Raw genomic sequence first — 13,647 nt, forward strand, 5'->3', positions numbered from 1 at the left:
GCCAGCCATCATGGCTCAGTGGCTGAGCATTGACCTAGGAGCCAGGAAGTCACAGTTCGACTCCCAATCAGGGCACAGGCCTGGGTTGTAGGTTCAATCCCTAGTAGATTGATGTTTCTCTCCCTCTCCGAAATAAAAGTAATATACATTTAAATGTTACAATAGTTTTTAAGTTGAAAGTTTGTATGGCCCACGAATGATGTTAACAATCTCCAAATAGCCCTTGGCAGAGAAAGGTCCCCGGCCCAGTTAATAGCTTTGTAACCAAGTTGAAGCATTGAAGTAGATGGAGAAACCTCCTTAGAAATGACACAGCTTTCTTCTCCTTCCCAGGACCATCTGTAAATAAAGCCAAAAGCCTGGCCACGCAGCAGCGCTGCAGAGGCACAGAGAGAGAGCAGCTCCATTTCTAGCCCTCGTGGGCCCGGGGACCTGGAACTGTGTCTGCGGGTCGGTCAGAGCCCCGGTGGAAGGAGCTGCGCTGTCAGGTTAAGATGAACGTTGGACGTCACCAGACGCGGGCGACGGGTCGAACAGCAGCTGCTCTGGCCACACGCCTGTCCACTCAGGAATGTGTGTTACTAACAGTGGAGGAGCCCTGGACGCATCTCCAGTTCTCCCAGCATGACACCCGACTCTCGGCGAGGGGAGGCTGACACCGGACGGACACTGTGGAGGCACTCGGCTCCCTGGCCCTCTGAAGGCCAGTCTGTGCGATGCTCCCTTCTGAGGAGGGAGCCAGCACACAGATCCCACCGCCTTTTTAGTAACACTGGAGGATGTTGCAGGTACTTTATTATAGTCTTTTGTAGTTTAAAGAGCTTTATTAATGCAATAAATTAACTTTATACATTTTATATATTAAAAAATTAGCGTGTGATTTCAGAACGTCGTAGGCCTCATGAGAGCTTGGTCTCCAAAGACCTGTTTGAAAAAAGCCACGTGTTCTTCGCAGTGTTCTCCTGGGGGACAGAGGGAAGCAGGGTGAGCATGCCACTCCCAGGTGTGCGGCCCCTAACTTCCTCTTTCATAAAGCACTCTGTGTTCTAAGCTTCTGAACTGTCCTTTCCATTTTCATAGCTCACGCCTTTGCAAACCTGGTCAGGGACCTCACAGCCGCCAGCAGCCCCACCTGCTGAGACATGGTAGAGGTAGCCTGTCCTGGTCCCAGTGCCCTGCCTCCGAGCTCGAAGAGCTGGAGACCTGACATAAAGTTGTCTGTCCCTCCCACCCTTGGGTCTCGTGCCTTTGGACATCAGAGTGACTTGCCCGTTGTGCTTCCTGTCTGACTCAGAAATATTAATAAGCCCCAGGCCCCTTGAACTCTCAGGCACCGGCTCCTGTCCAAGAGCAGCTGTTGGCCTGAACTGGCTCAGACCGCCTGAATCGGGCCTGCATACGCTTCCCCTCCCCAAGCACTTCAAGTTCCGCATCATTTAGGCCCCGGCACACAGAGTTCACGCCTCTAGAATGGTGGGCTAAGGGCGAGGCTGGCTGTTGTGACTGTTTAAAACGGAACCCAGGAGTTCTAACCGAGGGCCCCTGGCCCACCCGCTGCCAGTCGCCGTGCGGCTGCCCAGGCCTCCTCGCGGCTGCGCCTTCTCACCTGGGGTGAAACTGGGGTTCCCCCGTAAACGCTGGTTCCGCTGCTCGAAGAAGCGGAAGATGGTGTAGAAGAGCATGCGGTCTTCCGTCTGCTTCGCAGCATCGAGGAACTTGCGTGCAGAGACACTGTCGTGGCCCCCCACGCCCCGGAGGAACCGCAAGGCGGCCAGCACCTGGTGCTTGGACAGCAGGACTTCCACGATCTCATCGTTCGCCGTCGAGAGCCGCTGGGGAGAAGCCCAAGTGAGCGCGAGCACGGCAGACACTTACTCGCCGTAAACGTGGGCGCGCCTTACCTTCAGCATGTCCAGCGACAGCTGGTGAGCAGGAGGGTAGAAGCTCTCCAGGGACAGCAGCAGACACGCCTGAAAGACAGGTTTCGCTGTTCAGCACCAGGTGCTGGACGCGGTTAACGAGCGGGTAACCCTGGCGGCACCCACCAGAGGCTTGGAGTCGCTGAGCACGTGGTACTGCAGCAGCTGGTGCAGCGTGTAGAAGAGGTTGTGCTGGACCAGCGTCTTGATGACGAGTTCGTGCAGGTAGTGCTGAGGCAGACAAGGAGACGGCTCAGGCGTGGCAGCTGCAGCTGCTCTAACTGAGGAGCTCCCGTCATTGGAAGGGACCCGGGTGCGGGGGAGAGCCCAGCCTCCTGTGACAGGGCCCATCCTGACTGGGCACACGTGGCAGGTCGGGTGCCGAGTCAGGACGGCGGGCCGTTCAGCACAGACGGCATGGCAGTTAGGAGACGGGCAGTGCCGTGTCTTAGGTGTCCCTGCTCCTCTGATCAGGCCCCCATGTGCCCGGAGGTACCTGCACTGGGACCTGGAACTGGTTCAGAGAGCGGATGTACTCCATCAGCACGGCGACCACAAACTTCGGGGGCGTCTCCTGGGAGGAAGCAAAGGTGGTCTCAGGAGCATGCGAGCTGCAAGGAGCTGACCGAGCATCCTTCCTTTATTCCTGCCCCTTGGCTCTTGTTCTCCCTCATCGAGAAATGTTTAGGCCTGAGCACTAGAGGCCTAATTACCAGCATGGGTCCTCCCAGAATAACCAGCTGTTCTGAGTCCTAGTTTCCTAAGTCCCTTCCAAGGATCTGTTCCGAGACCCTCTGTCCAGAGCAGCTGACAGCAGTCACTTACCTTCTTCTCTGTGAGTGCCGACAGCACGTGGGTGTACATGTCGGACTGGTCGATCACGGCCTGGGTCCGCACAGGCCTGCGGAGGAGCGGACTGCACCGGCTCTGCCCAGCTTCCGCCGCCTGCACAGCACAGGACAGGTGTCATCGTCACCACCCTGGCAACAGGTGTTGGCCATCGATCCAAAAAGACGGACTCCTAGATGCTGTGAGCCTCAAGCCTGAGCAGAGGCACAGCTCCCAACCTGGACGGACAGACTTCCTGTGCTCTCTGGGGAAGGGCCTTATCTCGACAAAACCTCGCTCACAGAGGATGAGCAACAAGCACAGCAGTCTTCTTTTAGGGATATCATCCTGCTGTGAGTCCCTTACCAACTCCCTCATTTTCTCTGTCAGACTGCGTGGCCCTTGTCCATAAGAATGAAATGGCATCTGTGCTGTATGAAGCCTTAAAGTACATACTTTTGTAAGGAGTCTATACCGAGACTTTGAATAAGTAAGGCTCCCAACTACTGCCTAGGAAAGCTCCAAGATCTCGACTCCATCGCCCAACTTTAAAAGAAACAACACATTTTTATTGATTTTGGAGAGGAAAGGAAAGGGAAACAAACATCAATGATGATAATCACTGACCGCTGCTTCCTGTCGCCCCCTACTGGGGATCGAGCCTGCAACCAGGGCATGTATCTTTGACTGGAATTGAACCCTGGATCCTTCAGGCTGCAGGCCGATGCTCTATTCACTGAGCCAAGCCTGCTAGGGCGTGTCTCCTAACTTATAAAGCCTGAGACCGGTGCAGACCCTGAGGGCAGAAGCTAGGCGGTGCCCGAGAACCCACAATGCTCAGCAGCGCCAGGTGCTGCAGACAGACCACCCTCCACCATCCAGCGCTGAGAAAGCCACGAGCCACAAAGCAGGATGCACAGAAACTGCCACCAGACCGCCGACCCCACAGCCCAGCACTGAGCAGCAGGACCGAGAGAAGGAGCAAGACGAACTCAGCCTCCCCACCTCCCGGAACCGCATCTGACAGGCCAGGACCATAGCTCCAAGCCACGGAACCAAGGCCACTGCAGCGCCTGCCAGTCCTGCTATCCTGGATTCACTGGAGGTGGGTGGAGTTCTGGCATTTCTGTTACTGTTTAAAACCTTCCATTTTCAGCTTTAGGACTAATTAGGTTCTTTAAGTGAAATCATTCATCCCACTTATCCTAACCCATTTTCTTTCTGGCTTCGGAAGGTAGGGTGCACTAATGTTACATAGAAGGAGGGGGAAAAAAACATGGCAAATGATTCTACTTTTAATTAAGACTAGACTCTGGCTTGGTGGAAACATGGATAAAAAAAAAGTAATGCAAAGATGAGACCAATTTTATCTATAAAACAGAAGACTAAGGATTTATCTAAACGTAAGATCCAGAAGATAAACCCCAGACAAGGGGAGGCACTAAGGGAGATGGGATCAGGGTCCTGAGTTACTGCCGTTTCCTGCCGCAGCTACAACTACAGGTGGGGGCGAGGGGCCTCCAGCACAGCGCCTGCGGTCACTCACCGCTGCGTAGCTCTGCTCAGCGTCCAGGTACCTCTTGTACTCCTGGTTGAGCTTGTCGAAGACGGTGGCCACCACGGGCAAGGCCGCTCTGTCGGGCCCGCTCAGCACTGGGAAGAAGCAGGTGCGCCGGTCAGCTCGCTCCACCTGCCTGCACGCTGCTGGGCCAGCAGCACACACGGCCTCAAGGGCGCCCAGAGGAGCGTCCAGTGTGGCAACCTGACGCCTGGAGCTCACAGGCCTCTGGCTCCTGAGGAGAGCAGCTGTGACCGTGTCGGTGAAGGTTCTCAGCGTAGATGTTGGGGAGGCAGAGATTTGGATTCTGAAGTGTTTGCTGTAAAAGGAGGGGTGGGGGCCCCAACCCCCACACGTACGCACGTTCCGGTTCCCTCTCCCCTGGAACCATCCGGTTTACTATGAGTCTTTCCTACCAGAGTCCCCACAGATTGACTTCAGAGAGGGAGGGCGACAGAAATAGCACTGATGGGGAGGCAGCCCGACAGGGAGTCCAACTGAGACCTCCTGGCTCATAAGTCGACGCTCAACCACTGAGCTACACCAGCCAGGCACTACAAGTCCTTTTTCTATTTATCAGCCTTTCTGGGGGTGCGGTCACCCACCCTTCAAGTGATGAGTGGGGGCCCAGGCTGCAGACAGGCCTGGGAAGGAGGGCCAGCACAAGCTGGACACAGATGAAGGAAGGAGCCCCTTACTCTGGGAGCAGACGGCCAGGATGACCCTCTTGCACTCCTTTCTCTGGAGGAGAAAGTCCATCAGGCGTCCTTTGTCTGGCAGGAGGTTGACGATGGGCTGCAGCTTCACCTGCAGGTTCCAGAGGTAACCTGGGTGTGAGAGGCAGCGATGTCATCATATGACAAGAACCAGAACAAAAGCCCAGAAGTACGCACAGCAATCGATGGCTTTTTCTTATTCTAGCCCAAAGCCCAGTCTAGGACATGCAGGACATACTGACAACAGGACTGACAGCCAGACTACCAGCCCAGAGACGCCTGGCAACCACGCACCCTCTATGTTCAAGCTGCATCTCCCCAAATACGGGGCCACAAGCACTCTCCCCTCTGACCTGCGGCCATCCCTCAGACCCACCTTGGCTAGCGCTGATGATGATGTCAGGCTGAAAGACAATCCAGGACGAGGAATCTGCATGCGATAGGAAATTCTAGCCCGAAGACATGAAGACAGGCAAACCCGCTCCGACTAAACTCGCCCCTGCCCGCTGGCTGAGGCTACGCCCAGTGCCCACCCCTCCTGGTAGGAAACCTCCCCACTTTGGTTCCTGAAACGTCGTTCCCTCAAGCAGGAGGGCAGCGGGTAGCAGCTCCCTGCACAGCGCCAGCGCGTCGTCAAGGATACAGAGCTTACACGGGACCGGAGACTGGCTGGTCACAGGAGCAGGACCTACAAATGGGAAAAAAATGTAAGTGTGTAGAACCCGACATGTACCACTGCGAACGGCTGCAGGACTGTCTGACAGTGACAAGAGGAGGAAGTGACCTTGTCCCACAGTGACTTTCAGGAGGAGGAAAGATGGAGAACAAGCCCGGAAGACATTGTCACGACAGCAAACCGATCTGTCACATTCTGCAGATGCCTCGCTGCACCCTGAACGTGGCCCCCACCGACACAGTGACTCCCTTACCTGCCACAGGGATCTGATAGGGCTGAATGGATCGGGCAGGGAGCACGGGGTGGTGGAAGGTAACGGTGCCATCAAACTCTCCCCGTAACTTGATATCAAATATCACTGATGTCTAAAATGCAGAGAAAGAACAGGCTGTGATGCCAACAGACTCAGCAGTTAACCCCTTCATGACCTCCCATCTTGCTATTTCAGATTCGTTTAAAGAGCCTGTGGTTAGCCCAGCCGGCGTGGCTCAGTGGCTCACCCATCTATGAACCAGGAGATCGAGGTTCAATTCGTGGTCAGACACAGGCCCAGGTTGCGGACTTGAACCCCAGTGCGGGGAGTGCAGGAGGCAGCCATCGATGATGTCTCTCTCCCTCTCCCTTCCTCTCTGAAGTCAATAAAAATGCATTTAAAAATCTGTGTTTGCACCCATCTCAAGTTCTTCTTTCAGGAAGAATGTGCCAACATTACCGCTGTCCTTCCCATGCCCATTGACCTCACAGATGGTCCTGACAGGCTGACAAGCTCCCTAAGAACATCAGAAGACCTTTCAGTCCCAACTCATGAGAGCCGAGCGAGCAGGCCCCTCCAGGAGGCCTGGGAGACGCCGCTAATGGCACAGAAAGAGCAAGACCCATCCCGCCGCCTTCTCTTGGGCCATGCTCATCCCTGCTCACCAAGGCCCTACAGGAAGACGTGCAGAGGGCTGCAGTGAACACAGCTGAGCAACAGTGGTTCCAAATCACTCTCCTCATAAAATTATTCTTAATGATACAGAATCCCTGTTCCTTCTAAACCATCTAAAAGCTTTTAGCACGAAAAGCACTTTCTAGTCTGTGTTCAGAATGCTTTGTTCATTCTCTTGAGCAAACGTGTGCCACGCAGACCTGCCCCCACGGCTCCCACCTCCGTGTCCTGATGGTGCACGACCACCAGGTTGTCCACCACGTTGAGGGCGAACTTCCCCGTCCGGCCCAGCTTCAGGATGTGCGTCTTCTTACAGGCGCCTTCCCTGTGGGGACAGGGGGGGTCACACGGTGTCCACAAGCTCCCATTCCCACCTGCCCTCGGGAGGAGCAGCACCGCGTACCGGGGCAGATGATACAGCACCACCTCGGCGCCCGCGCTGCTGGCGGCCCGCGCGTGGTGCCGCAGGAAGAGGACGTACAGCTGCCCGTAGCTGCCAGAGAACAGACACGAGTCACACACGCCGCGAGGAGCCCTCCGTCCTCAACGCTGAGTCTGCGCTCGAGGGAGTAAATCATGACACAGTCCTTCGTGGGATGCGCTGCAGCCAACAAAGCTTGCAGAAACAAAAAGCCTTTTACAAAGGGAAGGGAAGGGGGTGAATGGCCCAACATCCTCATTTTATGTGATCAGAATGGCACGAGGACTTTCCTGGGACCACGAAGCCAGCCACGTCTAAAGCACAGGCCAAGGCGCGGGCACTCTGAAGCCGTGGCCACAGGACCCAGGCGCTAACAGGGAGGGGAAGTCCTCGATGGCCCAAGGCTCCCTGAGACTGTGTACGCATTTCTAGCAGCTGCATCACTGAAAGCAATAACAAAGGAAGTCTCTCAAGAGACAGACCTACATGGTTGCCATGGCAATGTCTCTCTCAGAAAGGCTCAGTTTAGTGGACTTGGGTGCCGCTGGTAACTCAATCTCAAACTTGGGCAGCTTTGTCATAGTGCCAGCCTGTGGGGAAAGGAAGGGTTAGGAAGTGTGTTCACCCTTGGAGTTTGCATTCCCTACCTACAGTCTGAGGGCACCCGCTCCTCCTGGCCTGTCCCCCCAGAAGGAGCTTACAGGCGCCCTCCAGTGGTCAGACGCGGCACGGTTAGTGTTGGAGGAACGTGCCCTTGAAGTTCTGCAGGGGCACTCGGGGGTGGGGTGGGGTCAGAGGAACTACTGCTTTGGGGCTGCTCTCACCCGGAAGTGGAAGGGCTGCAGCACGCTGCCCAGGACGGTGGTGGAGAGCAGGATGACGGCGCTCTCGGGGCAGTGCAGGTACCAGTTCACATTCAGGCTCTGGCTCTTCAGGAGCTTCAGGCTCCGCTTCTCCGGCAACACCTGAGGCGAGTGTGAGACAGCCCGCATGCAAGAGCAGCCGGTGCGGCAGGCTGTCAGTTAACAATGGAAACAGTAACTTAAATGGAAACGTGTGGTTTTTAGCTGCTGCAGCTTCCAGGCCTGGGTCTGGTGCTTAGTGCTGCACAGACCGACGGGAAAGTAAGCTCAGCCGCACGGTCACGGTCTGGGTGCCCCTCTGCACGCCCCTCCGAGCCTCACCTCCAGAGCCAGCAGCAGCGACCTCCTCTCACCGTGGAAATGAGCAAACGAACCCCGGCCAGACGCCCACCAGCCACCCTCCTGCAGCACCGGCTGAACGCCATGTCCCCCATGTCGGGGAGCGGGGCCCTTTCTCTAACAGGTGTGTTCTAGAGACCGTAGGGAACTGTTACTCTACATGCATTCTACCTCAGTAACGTCTGAACGTTTCCTACAAAGCACGTGTTACTTATCATTAGAAAAAGCCCAGTCAAGGGATTAGTGCCTAGAACCTCAAGCTGTCCGTTCAGTGCGGAGTTCACACACTGCCGGCTGCTCCTGCCGACGCCCCGCAGCAGTGACGCTCGGTACCTGGTAGAACTCCACTCCCTGGTCCGTGATGAAGACGATCTCCGTGGAACTGGTCCAGCAGAACCCTAGTATGCTGGCATTCTTGGTCTGAAAAGAAGGATGTAGAATACTCTGTGTTGCTGTGACCAGAGTTATATTAACAAGTCAAACTTTCCTTTAACAAATACCGTGGTCCTGGATTTTCCCCTGGACCACCCAGGAGTGCCTGAGTCAGCAGAACAGGAGAAGCAGCGCGGTAACTGACCAGCACACAGTGGCCAGCTTCTCCCTTTGGGACCAAAGGACAGCTGACCTCCTTGGTCACACAGGTCATCACAGTATAAAGGCCAACAGGTTCTCACTGAGCGCTGACCCGGAGTGGGGTGTGGGTGGGGTGCAGTGGCTGCAACTACACCCCGACTCCCTTGGTGAACCAGGCCAGGGCTGAGGGCGGGCGGGCGGGCGGGCAGGCTGGCTAGAGGCCCGAGCGTGGCTGCTCAGGAGCGGGGCCTGCGGAGGGGCAGCTACTTGGCAATGTGCCTTTCCTCGTTGAGCCACCCTCACCTCCATTTAGCAAACACTCTACAGAGAGGCTGAGAGCCACGCCTTCCACTAGCAGCTCCTGCCAGTCTCTGGGCCATACTGCCCTCTGAGCTGCACCTTCTGCAGCCTCGTTTATTAACCCAGCAAGCCTGATGAACGTGGGCTAGGATCTACACCAAAGGGGAAAGGGGGCATGACAAGGTCAGACGGAGGAAGCAGACATCACCAATAAAGGAAAAGCCTCCTCTTCTGCAAACCTCCAAAGCGGCGGCTCAGGTCTGTCGCCCAGAGAGGGAGTATGCCACCCCTCATCCGTCACCCTCCAGCTCCGTCTTCAGTGAAGAAACAGGCTCCCAACGTGTCCAGGTCACGGAGCTCAGGGCAGCACCTCTCAACACAAGCACCAACCCCTCCCGTCTGACTCAGCTGCCAGCCACCAGGCGGCCGCACAGCGTAGTCCCCCAGCCGTGCACAGACCAGAGGGGAAAGGTCGAGGGCCGTACCTTGCACTCCTGCGTGTATTCTAACTGAGAACTGTCCGGGATAAAATTAGAAAACTCCTAGAAAAAAAACCACAAGGATAAATTTGGATCAGGCAGCAACCTACTTTAGTACACAACAGACAAAAGAAAAAGATAAATATATTTAAAAAGTGATTAGAAAAAAACTGACAAGAACCCAAAAACAGGAAAAATAAAAGACCAATATGAACAATCTGCCTCCTTAACAGCAGCTGGCTGACAATTCCGTTTTTAAAAAAGTTAACCTAAATATTCAGTGAGGGATTAGAAACGGATTTTGGAAATTAATTCAAATGGTTGATTTCAGAGAATTGTGCTGCTCTACACTGCACAAGCAGCTTTCCAAACATTTTACAATTCGTACTGATGGAAGGAATTCGGGTGCTCCTCTTTACCAAGTTTTTCTCTACGTGCAAATGTGATCGTGAATATTTATAAAGGCTAAAATGCCAACAGACTGCTCCAACTTCCAATACCTGGTCCTATTAGATCAAGCATTCAAAGACAGGAGCCGTGACTTAATGGAGTCACTCCAATTTATAGGGCCATTCACAAAGCAGCCAAAATTATACCTCACGTAATCTCTGATGCTAGCCATTAATCCATACAAAAGATGCCAGAGGTTCCAAAATAGTTTTTTAAAATTTAAGTCAAAATGGACAAACTAAGGTCACCAGTATTTATCCACTCACATGTCTTTCTTCAAGAACTCCAAAGGTTCAAATACAGTAGTGCTCCATAGTTAGTTTTCATGACTTTAAAATAGCAAGCGGCTCCTTTACACTGAAGTTTGCAATTCATTCTCTTCCGAATATACTTCTAAAGTGCTTTCTTTATACCATCTTTAGAGGGATGTCTTACCACAGCCTTTGAGGTCCTCTGGACAGCTAGTATCTTGTTTTCTAGGGAAAACTTAATGCATTTCACTTCTCCTTTGTCTTCCATTCTGTAAGGAGAAAGAGTATGTTAAGAGTTCCATTTAATAACTGAATTCTAGCTTCTATCATTTGTGAGAAGAAAATAAAGTAAATATTCAGGAAGTAGCATATCTTAGTTTAAACTTAAACTTATGTTTCTGATGCTATCAGTAGTACCTCTGTTCAGAAAACAAAATTCAGGAGCAACAAGCTGCTGGAGAAGTGCGCAGTGCTGCAGTAACAAGGACGGGAGAAGGGAGATCACCTGCACTTTCGCCAGAAAATGACTTTATTCAAACCCAGGTGCAAACAAGGCGCACATAGGAACACCTTGTTTTATCGTACTTCACTTTATTACGTTTCACAGAGAGTGTTGCGTTTTCACAAACTGAAGGCAAGACCTCCACCAGCAAAAACACTACAGCTCACTATCTGATGCTCCAAGGCAGTGGCCTGGAACAACCAGCCGCAGCTCGGAGGTACTCCAGTTCCCCCAGGCACCTCCACAGACAACTGCCTTCCCTCTCCATCGCTGGGACAGCAAAGCTTCTGAGCCGAGCTTTCCCACCCCCTCCCCTGTGGGCTCACCAGAAGCTTCACCACCACCTCCAGCGAAGGGAAACCAAAGGCTCACAAAGGGTGTGCGGGAGCTCTGGTGTGTGTGTTCATTTCACAGTGCACACATGTCAAAACTCATCGATGACGGTTAAATAGGTCCAGTTAATAATTATACCACAGTAAGGCTATTAACAATAAATAACATGTTTTTAAGAGAGTAGTCAGTATCTTCCCCCTCAAACCAAATCTGGGCTATCATGGGCTCACTCATTTTGATGCCCAGGGCCTTTTCGATACCAGTCTCCACTGCCCTCCGCGTGGCCTGCACCACACCTGGCCCAGACCCCGGCAAGGCTCTCCCAGCGGTGCCTGTGATGGACAGGCACCCAACTAATTCAGTGTCAGCGTGGTCTTTCCAAACACTGACAGGATCATGCCACACCCCACCTCACCCATCTTCATAACCAGGTAAAGCCCTAATTCATAGCAGAACACGTAAGTTTCAAGCTGACCCCTGTCCGTGCCCACACCACTGCCTCCCCTTCCTGCAGGGACACCTGATCGGCAGTCACACAGACCTGGAGTTGCCCACCCCCACGCTTGCTGGCCTTTGTTCCTAGAGATCTCTCCATCGGAAGCCGCCTCCTCTCTTCCCCGCCTAGAATCCTCCCTTTCCAGCTCTCAACTTTTAATCAAGGGCTACCTCCTTCCTCTCTAAGGCCTTCCCCCTCCTGCTCCCATGATAAACACTGCATCTCCCGTGTGTCCACACTGGGCACAGCACTTATCACGGGAACCAGTATGTGTTCCTCACTTGTCTCCCACAATGCAGTTCTGCATTCTGCAAAAGGGCGCCAGGCGGGTCCAAAGCCTTCACATGCCTGATGCCTCGCACGGGCACTGCACACATGATTGATTTCTACTCCAAAAAATGCTTCCTGAAGTACAGGCCAGCTAGGCAAACAAAGTCACCGCTGAGCCAAGGGCCTGCCGTGTATTTCCTCCTGTAACCACAGGAGTTTGGGACCATCCTAATAGTTCACCAAAATTGAGATCTGAAAGTGAAAGGAGCTGCTGCTCATAATTACTGCGGCTCACCTTGCATAACCTGGAGCTCAGCGAAGCCAGGGTTCCCTTAATACATTTTTACCTGAAAAACCCTGACCCAGGAACCCTGCACTTCCAAATGCCGCTAAGACCGGAGAAACGAAGGTCCTCCGCCAGGAAAGGAACTGGCACACCAACGCAATGACTTGCTAGTTTCAAGTGCCAGGAAGTGGGTGCCCTACTTGGGAGGGTCTGATTCCCAAATCAAGCAGAACCACTCCACAGGTGGCAGGGGGACAAGCCGGGACTGCACGCAGGGGTCCCCGTCCTCTCCCCACGGGCACAGGGTGGCACGCACGGACTTCAGATCTCTTAAGCGGGGCAGAGGACAAAATGTTAAAACCACCTCCCGAATGAGGAGCAGAACAACACCATCGACATGTCGAACTTATTCTGCAGATGTTAATACAGTTACCTGAATGAGATGGAATTCCTATCTTCCGGGCCTTTCACCACCACCCCCGTAGCTCCGCCAGATCGCACAGCAAAGACCTGCGAGAGAAGAGAAGCAGCTCGAAAGGTGTGGACACCTTACCAACCCGCCAGTGAGTGTTCTTGCAACTCCAGCCCACGAGTGAACATTCCTGCTGCCCCCGCCCCCGGCTCAGCCAAACCAACACACCGATCTGGGGTGCTAGGTGATCGCGTGAATTTTAAGAAACGAGGGGGGACACCAAAAGGGTTACCATCCCAAACTGCGCAGACGGGACCCGGCCCCGGGGACCCAGAATCTAATTCGGTTTGGGAGCGCCGCGTCAGCATCCTTGCGTTGCTCCCACTGCTCCCCCCCAAAATCCCGCGGATAACCGAGCTCCCAGGCGCGGACAGAGGCCTGCTGGCAGCCCACTCCCGGCTGCCCCGCGGGGAAGCGAGCCCGGCCGGAGGAGGCTGGTCCCGGGCCGCGGACAGGAGGGCGCTGGCGGAGGCCTGGCACCCCGCCGGGCGCGCGGGAGGCCTTGGCCCCGGGGTGGAGGCCGTGCGGGGAGGAGGGTGCGGGCGGCTCCCACCTGTTTGTTGGCCTCGTCGAAGAAGACGCAGTTGACGTGGTTCGCCTTTTCGAAGTGCACCGGCCGCTCGCACAGCTCCAGGTAGTAGTCTTCCTCGCCCATGGCGGGCGGCGCCGGGGGCCCGGGGGGCGCGGGGGTGGCAGCCATCGGAGGCACGGAGATCGGCCGGCCAGCGGCGGCGGTGATCGGGTGATCCCGAGGCCGCTTCCGGGTGCCACGCCCCCACGCCTGCCCACGTGACCCTGGCCCCCCGCGTTCAACGACGGACGTTCGACCTCAGTGGAGCTCTTCGCGCGAAGCTCCGCCCTTTTCGCGTGGGCGGGGGTCCCAATGGAGGCGGGGCGGCAATGGAGGCGGGGCCGCGGGGCCGGAAGCCAGCGCCTTGCAGAGCAAGGCGGCACATCCAATCCTAGCCACGCCTTCCCCGGCATGGG

General features: G+C 54.8%; 2 protein-coding genes across 2 annotated transcripts in view; one reads left to right on the top strand and one right to left on the bottom strand.

Moving 5' to 3' along the window:
- Positions 1-857, top strand: part of NPC1 (NPC intracellular cholesterol transporter 1) — a 38,713-nt gene extending 37,856 nt beyond the window's left edge. The window contains exon 25 of the mRNA XM_084888237.1: positions 334-857. Coding sequence (XP_084744363.1) covers positions 334-413 — 80 coding nt within the window. The 3' untranslated portion in view covers positions 414-857. The remainder of the gene's footprint in view (positions 1-333) is intronic.
- On the bottom strand, positions 805-13,466 carry RMC1 (regulator of MON1-CCZ1). Its single transcript, XM_084888240.1, has 20 exons — positions 13,214-13,466; positions 12,622-12,698; positions 10,486-10,570; positions 9,607-9,663; positions 8,582-8,668; positions 7,871-8,011; positions 7,533-7,636; positions 7,029-7,118; positions 6,845-6,950; positions 5,951-6,062; positions 5,665-5,709; positions 5,398-5,451; positions 5,004-5,132; positions 4,294-4,400; positions 2,745-2,864; positions 2,416-2,493; positions 2,046-2,150; positions 1,902-1,970; positions 1,607-1,832; positions 805-962 (listed from the first exon to the last, which is right to left on the bottom strand). The coding sequence occupies exons 1-20, from the start codon at positions 13,358-13,360 to the stop codon at positions 883-885; spliced, it is 2,019 nt and encodes a 672-aa protein (XP_084744366.1). The 5' UTR covers positions 13,361-13,466; the 3' UTR covers positions 805-882.
- Between the last annotated feature and the right edge of the window lie 181 nt (positions 13,467-13,647).

Source organism: Pipistrellus hanaki (genome assembly GCF_964339955.1).
Source record: "Pipistrellus hanaki genome assembly, chromosome: 6".
NCBI lineage: Eukaryota > Metazoa > Chordata > Mammalia > Chiroptera > Vespertilionidae > Pipistrellus > Pipistrellus hanaki.